Raw genomic sequence first — 20,337 nt, forward strand, 5'->3', positions numbered from 1 at the left:
AATTCCAGGCCTTGACTTTTTTTGGTAAAAAATCAAGCACTTTAACACTTTCAGTGCCGTTAACGTAGAACTACGTTTCTGTGGCCCAGCGCTTGAGTGCCGGCCACGTCACAGAAACGTAGATCTACGTTTTTGCTTCGGTATTTCTTTTATTAGTGTGGGTGACCAGGTCACTTGCCACACTATAGTAATCTATACTATTCTTTATTCTTTATTCCGCCGATTTTTGTACGCTAACCCCTCCCAGAGCTTTCGCACCACATACACGTGAAAGGTATCAAAACGACCGGCTTGCTCCAACTCGAGTTGCTATTACTTTTCGGAAAGTTTCACCGCACCGTTTGGCTACAAATCGACTTTAAACAGGAACATTTCGGTCCATAGGGAATGAATGGCGAATTAGAGTGTTAGAGGAGATGGATTTATTTTTTTAACATCATCTTTTGTAAATTGCGATCTCAGTGATCTCAATTTTGGACGTAGATATAAAAACAACACATCAAAACGATGACACGGCTGTGCCCTCGCTCACAAAAGAAAAATAAATGGAATTTCTATCGCAACTTATGACCATTTGTTTGAAAGTTATGGTCCACATAGACACGAATGGGTTCCTCACTCTAGCAAAAACCAGATTTTTTTGCGTTTCCCCCCTTGTTTCCCGATCGCCACCCAGGCCACAATTGTCGACGGAATTACACAATATCGCACAGAACCCTTCATTGGGGTCCTCAAGCGCTCAGATTAAGAGGACTAAGCTTCATCTCTTATAGTTTTGCTTTAATCATCGTGAGACTGAAGGATGCGTCAGCCCTCATTGAAATACATTGGGTCCAAAGTGCAGAGTCATTGTGTCAATTAGGATTAGAATCAATTAGGGGGAGCAGGTGTGCTGAATGACCTAGCAATGACCTCTCAGGGAGTTAACCCTTGAGGGCCCCTTTGTGTATCTCTTGAACCGTTTGTCGTAGAGAATTGCAGGTTGTGGCATTGTACTCAGTAGGGATGTCCTCTTTCATTGGTCTATGTTGACCACTCCCCCGATCCTTAGACCTTAGACCACACACCCTTAGGCCACACCCCCTCTTGAACCGTTTGTCGTAGAGACTTGCGGGTTGTGGCATTGTACTCAGTGGGGATGTCCTCTTTCATTGGTCTATGTTGACCACGCCCATAGTTTGGCTCCTCCCCCTTTGTGTATCTTTTGAACCGTTTGTCATAGACTTGCGGGTTGTGTCATTGTACTCAGTAGGGATGTCATCTTTCATTGGTCTATGTTGACCACACCCCATTGGTTCCCCCCTTATCATTAGGCCCCGCCCCCTTTTTGTATCTCTTGAACCGTTTGTCGTAGAGACTTGCGGGTTGTGGCATTGTACTCAGTAGGGATGTCCTCTTTCATTGGTCTATGTTGACCACGCCCATAGTTTGGCTCCTCCCCCTTTGTGTATCTTTTTAACCGTTTGTCATAGAGACTTGTGGGTTGTGTCATTGTACTCAGTAGGGATGTCATCTTTCATTGGTCTATGTTGACCACGCCCCCGATCCTTAGGCCGTGCCCCCTTTTTGTATCTTTTGAACTGTTTGTCATAGAGACTCGCGAGAGACCCTCTCCCGTTGGCCGGCGGTGCACAGGCGTCACCCACACTTTCACAATTTCCCCCGCGCGGAATTGTCTAGTTCGCTATTGCCATTCATAATTCATAGGGACACCTTGTGCATGCTGTTCTGAGTGTGTCTGAGCTGGCAGACGGGCAATACCGCCCTCTAACGCCGTCGGCCGCTATTGCACTCCATTAGAAACTATGTCGTTTATTTTCTCTACCGAGCTGCAGCGTGAGGGCGGGTCCTAAACACTTGGGCAAAACAAGCACTTGTAGGGATGGCTTGGACAACTGATGTGCAATGCCCAATAACGTCGGAGACAGGATCGCTGTGGATAACTGGAATGGCGATCATATAATTGGATTATTCTTTTTGCATTACATCAGAGACCAGGTAAGGACACTATATATCCAATCTTGCGTTGATCTGATATTTTTTTCTCCCGCAATTGAAGCTATCTGTGTGGACTGTGTGTGTGCTGTTTACCGTTGGGTGCAGGAGGGGGGGGGGGGGAGCGCCGCGCTCCAGGGCCCATTTCATGTATGCACGAGGAGACATAATAATGATAATCTAGCGTTGATTTCAGGATGATTAGATAATCAGGCGAAAAATGACAATGTGATAACTGGATTTCACTAAAGGGCGATTTTCGAGTCTTTTCCTGGGATTACTAAGAATCACCCAAATTATACTCAAAACGTTATAAAACGGAAGTGTACGGATGAAAAAACAATCCGTTTTTTGCATGTTGACCAGAAGCAACTCACTGACAATCGACTGCGTTATTAGATAGCTATAATATAAAATATAGTTTTTAGCACTGCAAACACGCCATTCTATCCATTGAATAGAATGCTGGCACTGAAGGCCCACAGTGCCCCCTGCTGCCTGGCAATCAATGTGTTAAGCACTTCAAGGACCTTGTGCGAACCCTGTCCATCATAGAGAATAGCGTGTGGTCCTCATGTAAGCAGAATCCTCTATCATGAAACATCTCCATCCTCACAATTTTTTTTTTTTTTTTTTTTGGTCTTTTTTCCTCCGATTTTCTCCCATCCCAATGTTAGTCGTATGCCAATTCCCAGTCCCTTCCTGGTCGCTGCGCACTTACCCCCCACAGTCAGATCATCTGGGAGAGTGGAGGCTATCACGTGCTTCCTCCGACACACCAGCCAATCACCGCTTCTTTTCACCTGGCAGCGCGGATTCTCATCGAGAGGGCGTAGCGTGTGGGAGGATCACACTATCCCCCTCAAGTCCTATCCGCGCTTAGCAGGCGCCCCGACCGAACTGTAGGAGTCGCTGTTTACAACGACCCGGACCCACCCCGCCAGCTTCTCCCACCCTCTAATACAGCCAATTGTATTAGTGCAGACCAGGCCACGTGAGCGGATCGGCGCGGCCGAGAAATCCGCTCTTCGCTCTTTAAAGCTTGGTCCGCTCCGCTAATCGATCATGTTGACCCCGCCCCCAAGTCGCTCTCTGCTCGCTCCCCGCTCACCTTGAATCGAGCCCCGCGCCAGATCGCTCGGCAGATTTTTTTTTTTTTTTTGGAGCATGGTGTAAATTAGCTCAAACTACAACAGTCTACACCCCCTGGGCCCCTTAACAATTGTTTGTATTGAGCCGCATTGTAATTGTACCCATTCTGCAATGTTAAATAACGTTGTTTATCCATTCACTAGCTATATTAAGCGATGATAGGCTAGCCGAGCCACAATGCTATGGTCGCTGCCATTAACGTTAGCATGTAAGCTAACGTCAACAACAATGGCGTCGATACTTTTTCTAACAGGAGTGAGTGTGGGCGTCTCTACAGTGACAAAGCCTGAACCGGATATCACAGGTTCACCCTTCTCATTGGTTGAAAATGGCCTTCATGTTTGTACATCGCCATCTGTTGCTTTGGCATTGTACTGCATGTATATTACATCAACAGTGTTAAACCACTGTGAGCGACCTGGAGTGGATTGGAGCGGAGGAGAACTCTCGCTCCGGACGTCGCGCCGACCCATTTTAAAACCCACTCCTCGCTCACGTCAAAACCGCCCCCTCCGCGCCCCGCGCCGCTCACGCTCCGATCCGCTCACATGGCCTGGTGCAGACGGCCAGCCAAGCTGGTGAACGCAATCTCCGCTCGGCCACCTAACCGCCTCTATCCTCACTCATTTGTAAGGACTTTTTCTTGAAATAAATTAAGATATTTCTGGCGATGAGATTAAATAGCTTCACTTGTAGTTTGAGTTTTTTGTGTGTGTGTGCAACGAGATCCACTGTGGTCGTCTTTGAACCCTTTCACTATCACACTACAGAAGATTAACCTTTCACTACCACACTACAGAAGGTTAACCTTTCACTACCACACTACAGAAGATTAACCTTTCACTACCACACTACAGAAGGTTAACCTTTCACTACCACACTACAGAAGATTAACCTTTCACTACCACACTACAGAAGGTTAACCTTTCACTACCACACTACAGAAGGTTAACCTTTCACTACCACACTACAGAAGGTTAACCTTTCACTACCACACTACAGAAGGTTAACCTTTCACTACCACACTACAGACGGTTAACCCTTTCACTACCACACTACAGACGGTTAACATTTCACTACCACACTACAGAAGGTTAACTGTTTCACTACCATACTACAGGTTAACCCTTTCACTACCACACTACAGAATGTTAACCTTTCACTACCACACTACAGACGGTTAACCTTTCACTACCACACTACAGGTTAACCCTTTCACTACCACACTACAGAAGGTTAACCTTTCACTACCACACTACAGAAGGTTAACCTTTCACTACCACACTACAGAAGGTTAACCTTTCACTACCACACTACAGAAGGTTAACCTTTCACTACCACACTACAGAAGGTTAACCCTTCACTACCACACTACAGAAGGTTAACCTTTCACTACCACACTACAGAAGGTTAACCTTTCACTACCACACTACAGACGGTTAACCCTTTCACTACCACACTACAGACGGTTAACCTTTCACTACCACACTACAGAATGTTAACCTTTCACTACCACACTACAGACGGTTAACCTTTCACTACCACACTACAGGTTAACCCTTTCACTACCACACTACAGAAGGTTAACCTTTCACTACCACACTACAGAAGGTTAACCTTTCACTACCACACTACAGAAGGTTAACCTTTCACTACCACTACAGAAGGTTAACAAACAGGCTCCTGTCTCAGCCTATAGCAAACAGGCTCCCGTCACAGCCTATAGCAAACAGGCTCCCGTCTCAGCCTATAGCAAACAGGCTCCCGTCTCAGCCTATAGCAAACAGGCTCCCGTCTCAGCCTATAGCAAACAGGCTCCTGTCTCAGCCTATAGTAAACAGGCTCCCGTCTCAGCCTATAGCAAACAGGCTCCCGTCTCAGCCTATAACAAACAGGCTCCCGTCTCAGCCTATAACAAACAGGCTCCCGTCTCAGCCTATAGCAAACAGGCTCCTGTCTCAGCCTATAGCAAACAGGCTCCTGTCTCAGCCTATAACAAACAGGCTCCCGTCTCAGCCTATAGCAAACAGGCTCCCGTCTCAGCCAGGTTCCAACGATGGTTCAAATTAACCCTTTCACTGACACGACAGCCGGTTAACCCTTTCACTGCCACACGACAGAAGGTTAACCCTTTCACTGCCACACGACAGAAGGTTAACCCTTTCACTGCCACACGACAGAAGGTTAACCCTTTCACTGCCACACGACAGAAGGTTAACCCTTTCACTGCCACACGACAGAAGGTTAACCCTTTACTATCACACAACCGACGGTGATGCTCCATCATTAGCATCATTAGCTCCGCGGATGTTAGTTTAGTGTAATGTAAATTTAGTTGGGGCTTCTCCCTGGACTGGGGCTGGAAAGTTGATTTAATACATTTTTTTAAATAAACTCATTTAATCAGATTAAGCACTTTATTCAAATTGAGGATTTTGTTTGAGGATATATATAAAAAATAATAATAATAATAATAATATTACAAAATTTTTTTTTTATATTAATAAAAACGAAGGTTCGAACCCGACGAAGTTCGAATCCCAAAAACAGGCTTCGGGGAAACAGCCTTAACACAGACACACACACACACACACACACACACACACACACAGACACACACACACACAGACACACACACACACACACACACACACAGACACACACACACACACACAGACACACACACACACACACAGACACACACACACACAGACACACACACACACACACACACACACACACACACACACACACACACACACAGACACACACACACACACACACAGACACACACACACACACACACACACACAGACACACACACACACACACACACACACACACACACACACACACAGACACACACACACACAGACACACACACACACACACACACACACACACACACACACACACAGACACACACACACACACACACACACACACACACACACACACACAGACACACACACACACACACACACACACACAGACACACACACACACAGACACACACACACACAGACACACACACACACACACACACACAGACACACACACACACACACACACACACAGACACACACACACACACACACACAGACACACACACACACACACACACACACACACACACAGACACACAGACACACACACACACAGACACAGACACACACACACACACACACACAGACACACACACACACACACACACACAGACACACACACACACACACACACACAGACACACACACACACACACACACACACACACACACAGACACACACACACACACACACACACAGACACACACACACACACAGACACACACACACACAGACACACACATACACACACACACACACAGACACACACACACACACACACACACACAGACACACACACACACACACACACACACACACACACACACACACACACACACACACACACAGACACACACACACACACACACACACACACACACACACACACACACAGACACACACACACACACACAGACACACACACACACACACACACACACAGACACACACACACACACACACACACACACACAGACACACACACACACACACAGACACACACACACACACACACACACAGACACACACACACACACACACACACACACACACACACACACACACACACACACACACACACAGACACACACACACACAGACACACACACACACACACACACACAGACACACACACACACACACAGACACACACACACACACACACACACACACACACACACACACACACACAGACACACACACAGACACACACACACACACACACACACAGACACACACACACACACACAGACACACACACACACAGACACACACACACACACACACACACACAGACACACACACACACACACAGACACACACACACACACACACACACACAGACACACACACACACACACACACACACACACACACACACACACACAGACACACACACACACAGACACACACACACACACACAGACACACACACACACACACACACACACACACACACACACAGACACACACACAGACACACACACACACACACACACACAGACACACACACACACACAGACACACACACACACACAGACACACACACACACACAGACACACACACAGACACACACACAGACACACACACACACACACACACACACACACACACACACACACACACACACACACAGACACACACACACACACACACACACACACACAGACACACACACACACACACAGACACACACACACACAGACACACACACACACACACACAGACACACACACACACACACACACACACACACAGACACACACACACACACACAGACACACACACACACACACACACACACAGACACACACACACACACACACACACAGACACACACACACACACACACACACACACACACACACACACAGACACACACACACACACACACACAGACACACACACACACACACACACACACACAGACACACACACACACACACACACACACACACACACACACACAGACACACACACAGACACACACACACACACACACACACAGACACACACACACACACACAGACACACAGACACACACACACACACACACACACACACACACACACAGACACACAGACACACACACACACACACACACACACACACACACACACACACAGACACAGACACAGACACACACACAGACACACACACACACACACACACACACACACACACACACACACACACACACACACACACACAGACACAGACACAGACACAGACACAGACACACACACACAGACACACACACACACAGACACACACACACACACACACACACACACACACACACACACACAGACACACACACAGACACACACACACACACACACACACACACACACACACAGACACACACACACACACACACACACACACACACACACACACACACACAGACACACACACACACACACAGACACACACACACACAGACACACACACACACAGACACACACACACACACACACACACACAGACACACACACACACACACACACACACAGACACACAGACACACACACACACACACACACAGACACACAGACACACACACACACAGACACACACACACAGACACACACACACACACACACAGACACACACACACACAGACACACACACACACAGACACACACACAAGTTCAAGTTCTTTAATAGTTGTCATACAGAAGTACAGAATACTTTCATACAAAATGCTTCTTACTGTTACGCTCCAGAGACTGTGCTAGACAAGATAGTATCAAATAACATAATAACATAATATAGCATGAATTTAGAAGAAGAAAATGAGGTCACAGTTGTTCGGTATAGACATATGTACAATGTTCTGAGTTACCATATAATATACAATACACAACTATGCAGTGTACTAATGTACAGTACTATCTAGTGCAAAGCAGAAATGGGATGAGGTACAATTTTAGGTACAATTTACAGTAAGGTGTACGAGTTGTAGTGCAATCCTTCATCCATAAATATAAAGTGTGGGGAGTGGGTGCTACAGTGTGTTTGTTTAAAGTGGGTGTGTGCTATAAAGTGTGTGTAGTGGGTGCTACAGTGTGTTTGTTTTAAAGTGAGTGTGTGCGTGTGGATGTGTGTGCTATGTGTGTTTGGTGGTTGTTGTTGTGTAGTGTTCATTCATTGTTCGTTTAGCAGCCTGATGGCCTGGGGATAGAAGCTACTTCTGAGTCTTTCTGTGCTCGCCTTGAGACTCCTGTATCGCTTGCCTGACGGCAGCAGTTCAAAGAGGCAGTTGTTCGGGTGGCTCGAGTCCTTAATAATTCTCTTAGCCTTCCCCTTGCAACGCTTGTAGTAAATGTTCTGGAGGGTGGGGAGCCCCCCTCCGATTGTGCGTTCGGCTGAACGTGTCACTCTTTGTAGTCTGCTTTGGTCTTTTGCAGTGCTATTCCCAAACCAGGAGGTGATGTTGCCGGTCAAGATGCTCTCTATTGTACATGAGTAGAAGTTCTTAAGGATCTTCTGGCTGACTTGGAACTTCCTTAGGCGCCTGAGGAAGTAGAGGCGTTGTCGTGCCTTCTTCACCACACTGTTAATGTGTATGGTCCATTTCAAGTCCTCGGATATGTGGGCTCCGAGGTACTTGAAGCTGTTGACTCTCTCAACCGGTGCCCCGTCGATGCTGAGGGGGCTGTAGTCCTTGACCCCCCGACCTCCTGAAGTCCACAATCATCTCCTTTGTTTTGCTGACGTTCAGGGAGAGGCTGTTTCCCTGGCACCATCCCGCCAGGACCTTGACCTCTTCCAGGTAGGCCCTCTCGTCGTTGGCAGAGATCAGGCCCACCACCACTGTGTCGTCAGCAAATTTGACGATTGTATTGCTACTCCGCTGAGCCACACAGTCGTGTGTGTACAGGGAGTAGAGGAGGGGACTCAGAACACAGCCCTGGGGGGCCCCTATGTTGAGGGTGATGGATGAGGAGGTGCAGTTGCCTGCTCTCACCACCTGGGGTCTGCCAGTCAGGAAGTCCAAGACCCACTGGCAGAGGTCATAGCCCAAGCCCAGGTCCCTGAGCTTGGCTATGAGTATGGAGGGGACTATGGTATTGAATGCCGAGCTGTAGTCGATGAATAGCATTCTCACATAGTTCCCCTGCCTCTTGTCCAGGTGTGATGCTGCTGTGTGCAGCACATGGGATATTGGCGTCCTCCGTGGACCTGTTGGGGCGGTATGCAAATTGCAGGGGGTCCATGTTGATGGGGAGGGAGGAGCAGATGTAGCCCTTTACTAGCTTCTCAAAGCACTTCATGGCTATGGAGGTGAGAGCTACAGGGCGGTAGTCGTTGAGGCAAGCAGGCTTGGATTTTTTGGGTACAGGGATAATAGTGGACTTCTTCAGGCAGGTGGGGATGACAGCCTGTTCTAAGGACAGGTTAAATATGTCAGTGAATACTGGGGCCAGTTGGTCGGCACAGACTTTTAGGACGCGGCCGGGGATGCCGTCCGGACCTGCTGCCTTCCTGATATTCACTTTTTTAAAGGTCCGCCTCACCTCATGCTCTGTTACCCTGAACACTGCGCCTCCATCAGCAGCCGACCCCCCCCCCCCCATTGCCGAGGCTTGTGAGCTGGTGTTGTTATTACCAGCATCAAACCTCGCATAGAAGGTATTGAGGTCGTTTGCTAAGGAGATGTCACTGTTCAGTTTGAGGGAGGCGCCTTTGTAGTCTGTCATCGTTTTGAGCCCCTGCCACATAGCTCTAGAGTCAGCTTGTTCAAACTGGAGTTCAATTTTATCCCTGTAGCGTCGTTTGGCCTCTGTCACTGTCCTCCTTACGTTGTGTTGCGCCACCTTGTGGTCGTTCATGTTGCCTGCCACTAGGCCGTCATTGTATGCTTTGGTGCGCTCTCTCAGAGCTTCACGGACGGATTTGTCTACCCAGGGTTTTTGATTTGGGTAAACTTTCATTTTGGTAGTGGGGATTGTTTCTTTCACCCTAGTACAGACATAGTCCAGCACTGTCTCCGTGTAGGCATTAATGTTATCTGTGTCGCGGAATACAATCCAGTCTGTGTTGTGAAACACTGACACTAGTGTATCCTCTGACGTCACATCCCATTTCTGCACCTCTCGCGAGACTACGGGAGTACTTTTAATTCTTTGTCTGTACTTTGGTGTAAGGAAAATGGATGCGTGATCTGACTTGCCAAAGCCACTATCAGAATGAGCCTTGTAGCCACCTTTAAATTGCGTGTAACAGTGATCTAGGATGTTACCGCCTCTGGTGTTGCAAGTCACATGCTGGTAGAAATCAGGCAATACCTTTCTCAGATTGGCGCTATTGACACACACACAGACACACACACACACAGACACACACACACACAGACACACACACACACACACACAGACACACACACACACAGACACACACACACACAGACACACACACACACAGACACACAGACACACACACACACACACACACACACACACACACAGACACACACACACACACACACACACACACACAGACACAGACACACAGACACACACACACACACACACACACACACACACACACACAGACACACAGACACACAGACACACACACACACACACACACACACACAGACACACACACACACACACACACACACACACACACAGACACACACACACACACACACACACACACACACACACACACACACACACACACACACACACACACACACATCCTGTCACCCCCCTCCACACAGACACACACACACACAGACACACACACACACACACACACACACACACACACACACACACACACACACACACACACACACACACACACACACACACACACACACACACACACACACACACACACACACACACACACACACACACACACACACACACACACACATCCTGTCACCCCCCTCCACACAGACACACACACACACACACACACACACACACACACACACACACACACACACACACACACACACACACACACATCCTGTCACCCCCCTCCACACAGACACACACACACACACACACACACACACACACACACACACACACACACACACACACACACACACACACACACACACACATCCTGTCACCCCCCTCCACACAGACACACACACACACACAGACACACACACAGACACACACACACACACACACACACACACACAGACACACACACACACACACACACACACACACACACACACACACACACACACACACACATCCTGTCACCCCCCTCCACACAGACACACACACACACACACACACACACACACACACACACACACATCCTGTCACCCCCCTCCACACAGACACACACACACACACACACACACACACACACACACACACACACACACACACACACATCCTGTCACCCCCCTCCACACAGACACACACACACACACAGACACACACACACACACACACACACACACACACACACAGACACACACACACACACACACACACACACACACACACACACACACACACACACACACACACACACACACACACACACACACACACACACACACACACACACATCCTGTCACCCCCCTCCACACAGACACACACACACACACACACACACACACACACACACACACACATCCTGTCACCCCCCTCCACACAGACACACACACACACACACACACACACACACACACACACACACACACACACACACACACACATCCTGTCACCCCCCTCCACACAGACACACACACACACACAGACACACACACACACACACACACACACACACACACACACACACACAGACACACACACACACACACACACACACACACACACACACACACACACACACACACACACACACACACACACATCCTGTCACCCCCCTCCACACAGACACACACACACACACACACACACACACACACACACACACATCCTGTCACCCCCCTCCACACAGACACACACACACACACACACACACACACACACACACACACACACACACACACACACACACACACACACACACACATCCTGTCACCCCCCTCCACACAGACACACACACACACACAGACACACACACACACACACACACACACACACACACACACACACACACAGACACACACACACACACACACACACACACACACACATCCTGTCACCCCCCTCCACACAGACACACACACACACACACACACACACACACACACACACACACACACACACACACATCCTGTCACCCCCCTCCACACAGACACACACAGACACACAGACACACACACACACACACACACACACACACACACACACACAGACACACACACAGACACACACACACACACACACACACACACACACACACACACACACACACACAGACACACACACACACACACACACACACACACACACACACAGACACACACACACACACACAGACACACACACACACACAGACACACACACACACAGACACACACACACACACACACACACACACACACACACAGAGCGGTGTGTTACCTGGATGTCGGAGGCAGACATGTAGACGGCCAGAGTCAGCAGAGACAACACCAGGATGATGTAGGGGAAGGAATAATCTATAATCAATATAAACACATCAGATTAATACATGATCTATATAAACACATCAGATTAATACATGATCTGCAATATAAACACATCAGATTCATACATGATCTGCAATATAAACACATCAGATTCATACATGATCTGCAATATAAACACATCAGATTAATACATGATCTGCAATATAAACACATCAGATTCATACATGATCTGCAATATAAACACATCAGATTAATACATGATCTGCAATATAAACACATCAGATTAATACATGATCTGCAATATAAACACATCAGATTAATACATAATCTGCAATATAAACACATCAGATTAATACATGATCTGCAATATAAACACATCAGATTCATACATGATCTGCAATATAAACACATCAGATTAATACATGATCTGCAATATAAACACATCAGATTAATACATGATCTGCAATATAAACACATCAGATTCATACATGATCTGCAATATAAACACATCAGATTAATACATGATCTGCAATATAAACACATCAGATTAATACATGATCTGCAATATGAACACATCAGATTAATACATGATCTGCAATATGAACACATCAGATTAATACATGATCTGCAATATAAACACATCAGATTAATACATGATCTGCAATATAAACACATCAGATTAATACATGATCTGCAATATAAACACATCAGATTAATACATGATCTGCAATATGAACACATCAGATTAATACATGATCTGCAATATAAACACATCAGATTAATACATGATCTGCAATATAAACACATCAGATTAATACATGATCTGCAATATAAACACATCAGATTAATACATGATCTGCAATATGAACACATCAGATTAATACATGATCTGCAATATAAACACATCAGATTAATACATGATCTGCAATATAAACACATCAGATTAATACATGATCTGCAATATAAACACATCAGATTAATACATGATCTGCAATATAAACACAATATGTAACACAGAATAGAACCCTTTTTGGTCGCGGTCTAGTAGCAGTACAACTATTATTACTACTGGTACACTACCCACTTTCAAAAACACTCTCAAAGAACACCTACGGGAGACTGCAATTCGAAACTGGCCCCTACAAATGTCCTAACCCAGTTGTACAGTAGATGACCAAGTATGGCTTTGTCAGTATTCCAATATACAGTGTACAGTGTGTCCCCACCTACCCACCTAACCCCCCCCCCGCCCCCCCCCCACCTCCAATGTACAGCCCCCCCCCCCCCCTCACAGAGTAAACCTACTAGTACTCACAGAGTAAACCTACTAGTACTCACAGAGTAAACCTACTAGTACTCACAGAGTAAACCTACTAGTACTCACAGAGTAAACCTACTAGTACTCAGAGTAAACCTACTAGTACTCAGAGTAAACCTACTAGTACTCAGAGTAAACCTACTAGTACTCAGAGTAAACCTACTAGTACTCAGAGTAAACCTACTAGTACTCAGAGTAAACCTACTAGTACTCAGAGTAAACCTACTAGTACTCAGAGTAAACCTACTAGTACTCAGAGTAAACCTACTAGTACTCAGAGTAAACCTACTAGTACTCAGAGTAAACCTACTAGTACTCAGAGTAAACCTACTAGTACTCACAGAGTAAACCTACTAGTACTCAGAGTAAACCTACTAGTACTCAGAGTAAACCTACTAGTACTCAGAGTAAACCTACTAGTACTCAGAGAGTAAGCCTACTAGTACTCAGAGTAAGCCTACTAGTACTCAGAGAGTAAGCCTACTAGTACTCAGAGTAAGCCTACTAGTACTCACAGAGTAAGCCTACTAGTACTCACAGAGTAAACCTACTAGTACTCACAGAGTAAACCTACTAGTACTCAGAGTAAACCTACTAGTACTCACAGAGTAAACCTACTAGTACTCAGAGTAAACCTACTAGTACTCAGAGTAAACCTACTAGTACTCAGAGTAGGCCTACTAGTACTCACAGAGTAAACCTACTAGTACTCACAGAGTAAACCTACTAGTACTCACAGAGTAAACCTACTAGTACTCACAGAGCAGGCCTACTAGTACTCACAGAGTAAACCTACTAGTACTCACAGAGTAAACCTACTAGTACTCACAGAGCAGGCCTACTAGTACTCACAGAGTAAACCTACTAGTACTCACAGAGTAAACCTACTAGTACTCACAGAGTAAGCCTACTAGTACTCAGAGTAAACCTACTAGTACTCACAGAGTAAACCTACTAGTACTCAGAGTAAACCTACTAGTACTCAGAGTAAACCTACTAGTACTCAGAGTAGGCCTACTAGTACTCACAGAGTAAACCTACTAGTACTCACAGAGTAAACCTACTAGTACTCACAGAGTAAACCTACTAGTACTCACAGAGTAAACCTACTAGTACTCAGAGTAAACCTACTAGTACTCAGAGTAAACCTACTAGTACTCAGAGTAAACCTACTAGTACTCACAGAGTAAACCTACTAGTACTCACAGAGTAAACCTACTAGTACTCACAGAGTAAACCTACTAGTACTCAGAGTAAACCTACTAGTACTCAGAGTAAACCTACTAGTACTCAGAGTAAACCTACTAGTACTCACAGAGTAAACCTACTAGTACTCAGAGTAAACCTACTAGTACTCAGAGTAAACCTACTAGTACTCAGAGTAAACCTACTAGTACTCAGAGTAAACCTACTAGTACTCACAGAGTAAACCTACTAGTACTCAGAGTAAACCTACTAGTACTCACAGAGTAAACCTACTAGTACTCAGAGTAAACCTACTAGTACTCAGAGTAAACCTACTAGTACTCACAGAGTAAACCTACTAGTACTCAGAGTAAACCTACTAGTACTCACAGAGTAAACCTACTAGTACTCACAGAGTAAACCTACTAGTACTCACAGAGTAAACCTACTAGTACTCAGAGTAAACCTACTAGTACTCACAGAGTAGGCCTACTAGTACTCACAGAGTAAACCTACTAGTACTCACAGAGTAAACCTACTAGTACTCACAGAGTAAACCTACTAGTACTCACAGAGTAAACCTACTAGTACTCACAGAGTAAACCTACTAGTACTCACAGAGTAAACCTACTAGTACTCACAGAGTAAACCTACTAGTACTCACAGAGTAGGCCTACTAGTACTCACAGAGTAAACCTACTAGTACTCACAGAGTAAACCTACTAGTACTCACAGAGTAAACCTACTAGTACTCAGAGTAAACCTACTAGTACTCAGAGTAAACCTACTAGTACTCACAGAGTAAACCTACTAGTACTCAGAGTAAACCTACTAGTACTCAGAGTAAACCTACTAGTACTCACAGAGTAAACCTACTAGTACTCACAGAGTAAACCTACTAGTACTCACAGAGTAAACCTACTAGTACTCAGAGTAAACCTACTAGTACTCACAGAGTAGGCCTACTAGTACTCACAGAGTAAACCTACTAGTACTCAGAGTAAACCTACTAGTACTCACAGAGTAAACCTACTAGTACTCACAGAGTAAACCTACTAGTACTCACAGAGTAGGCCTACTAGTACTCAGAGTAAACCTACTAGTACTCAGAGTAAACCTACTAGTACTCAGAGTAAACCTACTAGTACTCACAGAGTAGGCCTACTAGTACTCACAGAGTAAACCTACTAGTACTCAGAGTAAACCTACTAGTACTCACAGAGTAAACCTACTAGTACTCACAGAGTAAACCTACTAGTACTCAGAGTAAACCTACTAGTACTCACAGAGTAAACCTACTAGTACTCACAGAGTAAACCTACTAGTACTCACAGAGTAGGCCTACTAGTACTCAGAGTAAACCTACTAGTACTCAGAGTAAACCTACTAGTACTCACAGAGTAAACCTACTAGTACTCAGAGTAAACCTACTAGTACTCAGAGTAAACCTACTAGTACTCACAGAGCAGGCCTACTAGTACTCAGAGTAAACCTACTAGTACTCACAGAGCAGGCCTCCCCCCACAGCCTGCAGGACAGTGAGAACGGGGAAGAAGTAAAGAGCCGCGTAGATACTCTTGAAGCGGTCCGACTTCCCCAGGCCGCACGCTATCCTCTTCACCAGTAGGGGGCGCAGGATCATCATCAACACCAGGCAGAACGCATAGTAGATCAACACGATGGTGTAACTGGAGAGACACAGAGAGACAGAGAGACACAGACGTTACAAGGTGTTCTGGTGTTCTGGACAAACAGCAACAGCATCTCTCCGGGGCGTCGTGCAAACAGCCCAGAACATCCGTGTCTGTGAGCTTCCCACCATCCAACACATACAACAAAGCCAGCCTGGAGGCCCGGGTCACAGCAGACTCAGGACGGTACCACAGCCTGGAGGCCCCCCGGGTCACAGCAGACTCAGGACGGTACCACAGCCTGGAGGCCCGGGTCACAGCAGACTCAGGACGGTACCACAGCCTGGAGGCCCCCCGGGTCACAGCAGACTCAGGACGGTACCACAGCAGCTGGAGGCCCCCCGGGTCACAGCAGACTCAGGACGGTACCACAGCCTGGAGGCCCCCCGGGTCACAGCAGACTCAGGACGGTACCACAGCCTGGAGGCCCCCCGGGTCACAGCAGACTCAGGACGGTACCACAGCAGCTGGAGGCCCCCCGGGTCACAGCAGACTCAGGACGGTACCACAGCAGCTGGAGGCCCGGGTCACAGCAGACTCAGGACGGTACCACAGCCTGGAGGCCCCCCGGGTCACAGCAGACTCAGGACGGTACCACAGCCTGGAGGCCCCCCGGGTCACAGCAGACTCAGGACGGTACCACAGCAGCTGGAGGCCCCCCGGGTCACAGCAGACTCAGGACGGTACCACAGCAGCTGGAGGCCCCCCGGGTCACAGCAGACTCAGGACGGTACCACAGCCTGGAGGCCCCCCGGGTCACAGCAGACTCAGGACGGTACCACAGTGTCAGATGAGTCCACTGACACCAGTGAGACCACTCAGTTGCTGGTGTTTGTGAGGTGTTGTTATGACACAAGACATACGAGGAAGCGCTGCCAAGAGGACACACAAGGGGGAAGACACAAGACATACGAGGAAGCGCTGCCACACAAGGGGGAAGACACAAGACATACGAGGAAGCGCTGCCAAGAGGACACACAAGGGGGGAAGACACAAGACATAAGAGGAAGCGCTGCCACACAAGGGGGAAGACACAAGACATACGAGGAAGCGCTGCCACACAAGGGGGAAGACACAAGACATACGAGGAAGCGCTGCCAAGAGGACACACAAGGGGGAAGACACAAGACATACGAGGAAGCGCTGCCACACAAGGGGGAAGACACAAGACATAAGAGGAAGCGCTGCCACACAAGGGGGAAGACACAAGACATAAGAGGAAGCGCTGCCACACAAGGGGGAAGACACAAGACATACGAGGAAGCGCTGCCACACAAGGGGGAAGACACAAGACATAAGAGGAAGCGCTGCCACACAAGGGGGAAGACACAAGACATACGAGGAAGCGCTGCCACACAAGGGGGAAGACACAAGACATAAGAGGAAGCGCTGCCACACAAGGGGGAAGACACAAGACATAAGAGGAAGCGCTGCCACACAAGGGGGAAGACACAAGACATAAGAGGAAGCGCTGCCACACAAGGGGGAAGACACAAGACATAAGAGGAAGCGCTGCCACACAAGGGGGAAGACACAAGACATAAGAGGAAGCGCTGCCACACAAGGGGGAAGACACAAGACATAAGAGGAAGCGCTGCCACACAAGGGGGAAGACACAAGACATAAGAGGAAGCGCTGCCACACAAGGGGGAAGACACAAGACATAAGAGGAAGCGCTGCCACACAAGGGGGAAGACACAAGACATACGAGGAAGCGCTGCCACACAAGGGGGAAGACACAAGACATAAGAGGAAGCGCTGCCACACAAGGGGGAAGACACAAGACATACGAGGAAGCGCTGCCACACAAGGGGGAAGACACAAGACATAAGAGGAAGCGCTGCCACACAGGGGGGAAGACACAAGACATAAGAGGAAGCGCTGCCACACAGGGGGGAAGACACAAGACATAAGAGGAAGCGCTGCCACACAAGGGGGAAGACACAAGACATAAGAGGAAGCGCTGCCACACAAGGGGGAAGACACAAGACATAAGAGGAAGCGCTGCCGAGTCTCTGGCAGCAAGGAGTAGGTAAGAGAAGCCCATGTTCTGAAGAACTGTTCATATTCTGAAATGTTATTTTGCTAAAGATTGAGAAGATTGGATCAGTTGTACTTTTTTTTTAATACTTGAAACCCCTTGTCAAAGTTAATGCTTTAATTTTGGAGATTCATTTAAATTATTTAAAGCATTACATTTTTTTTATCTAGATTAATCTATGGAGTGAAAGATGTTCAACGTTCTGAACTCTCAGCAGTATCTTCGCTTGTTCTTTTTTTGCATTGACTCATGCACCTTTTTGAAAATCATCTGACATGAAGTTATGAGTATAGCGAGCGCTATAGATCATATCTTACAGTATTATATTATTATATCTTACAGTATTATATTATATAGATCATATCTTACAGTATTATATTATATACATCATATCTTACAGTATTATATTATATCTTACAGTATTATATTATATATATTATATCTTACAGTATTATATTATATATATATTATATAGATCATATCTTACAGTATTATATTATATACATCATATCTAAGACTTACAGTATTATATTATATCTTACAGTATTATTATACATCATATCTTACAGTATTATATTATATCTTAGAATATTATATATATTATATTATATAAATCATATCTTACAGTATTATATTATATATATATTATCTTACAGTATTATATTATATATATATTATATACATCATATCTTACAGTATTATATACATCATATCTTACAGTATTATATTATATAGATCATATCATACAGTATTATATACATCATATCATACAGTATT

General features: G+C 46.3%; 1 protein-coding gene across 1 annotated transcript in view; it reads right to left on the reverse strand.

Annotated features, from left to right (window-relative positions):
• The window catches only part of jkamp (jnk1/mapk8 associated membrane protein), a gene marked incomplete at its 5' end in the record, with an annotated part of 21,151 nt that extends 2,538 nt beyond the window's left edge, over positions 1-18,613 (reverse strand). Inside the window, 6 exons of the mRNA XM_084308650.1 lie at positions 13,279-13,355; positions 17,335-17,516; positions 17,710-17,849; positions 18,383-18,391; positions 18,473-18,481; positions 18,605-18,613. Of these exons, the coding sequence (XP_084164776.1) occupies positions 13,279-13,355; positions 17,335-17,516; positions 17,710-17,849; positions 18,383-18,391; positions 18,473-18,481; positions 18,605-18,613 (426 nt within the window). The remainder of the gene's footprint in view (positions 1-13,278; positions 13,356-17,334; positions 17,517-17,709; positions 17,850-18,382; positions 18,392-18,472; positions 18,482-18,604) is intronic.
• Positions 18,614-20,337: the final 1,724 nt, after the last annotated feature.

Source organism: Notolepis coatsorum (genome assembly GCF_963971535.1).
Source record: "Notolepis coatsorum genome assembly, chromosome: 2".
Classification (NCBI taxonomy): domain Eukaryota; kingdom Metazoa; phylum Chordata; class Actinopteri; order Aulopiformes; family Paralepididae; genus Notolepis; species Notolepis coatsorum.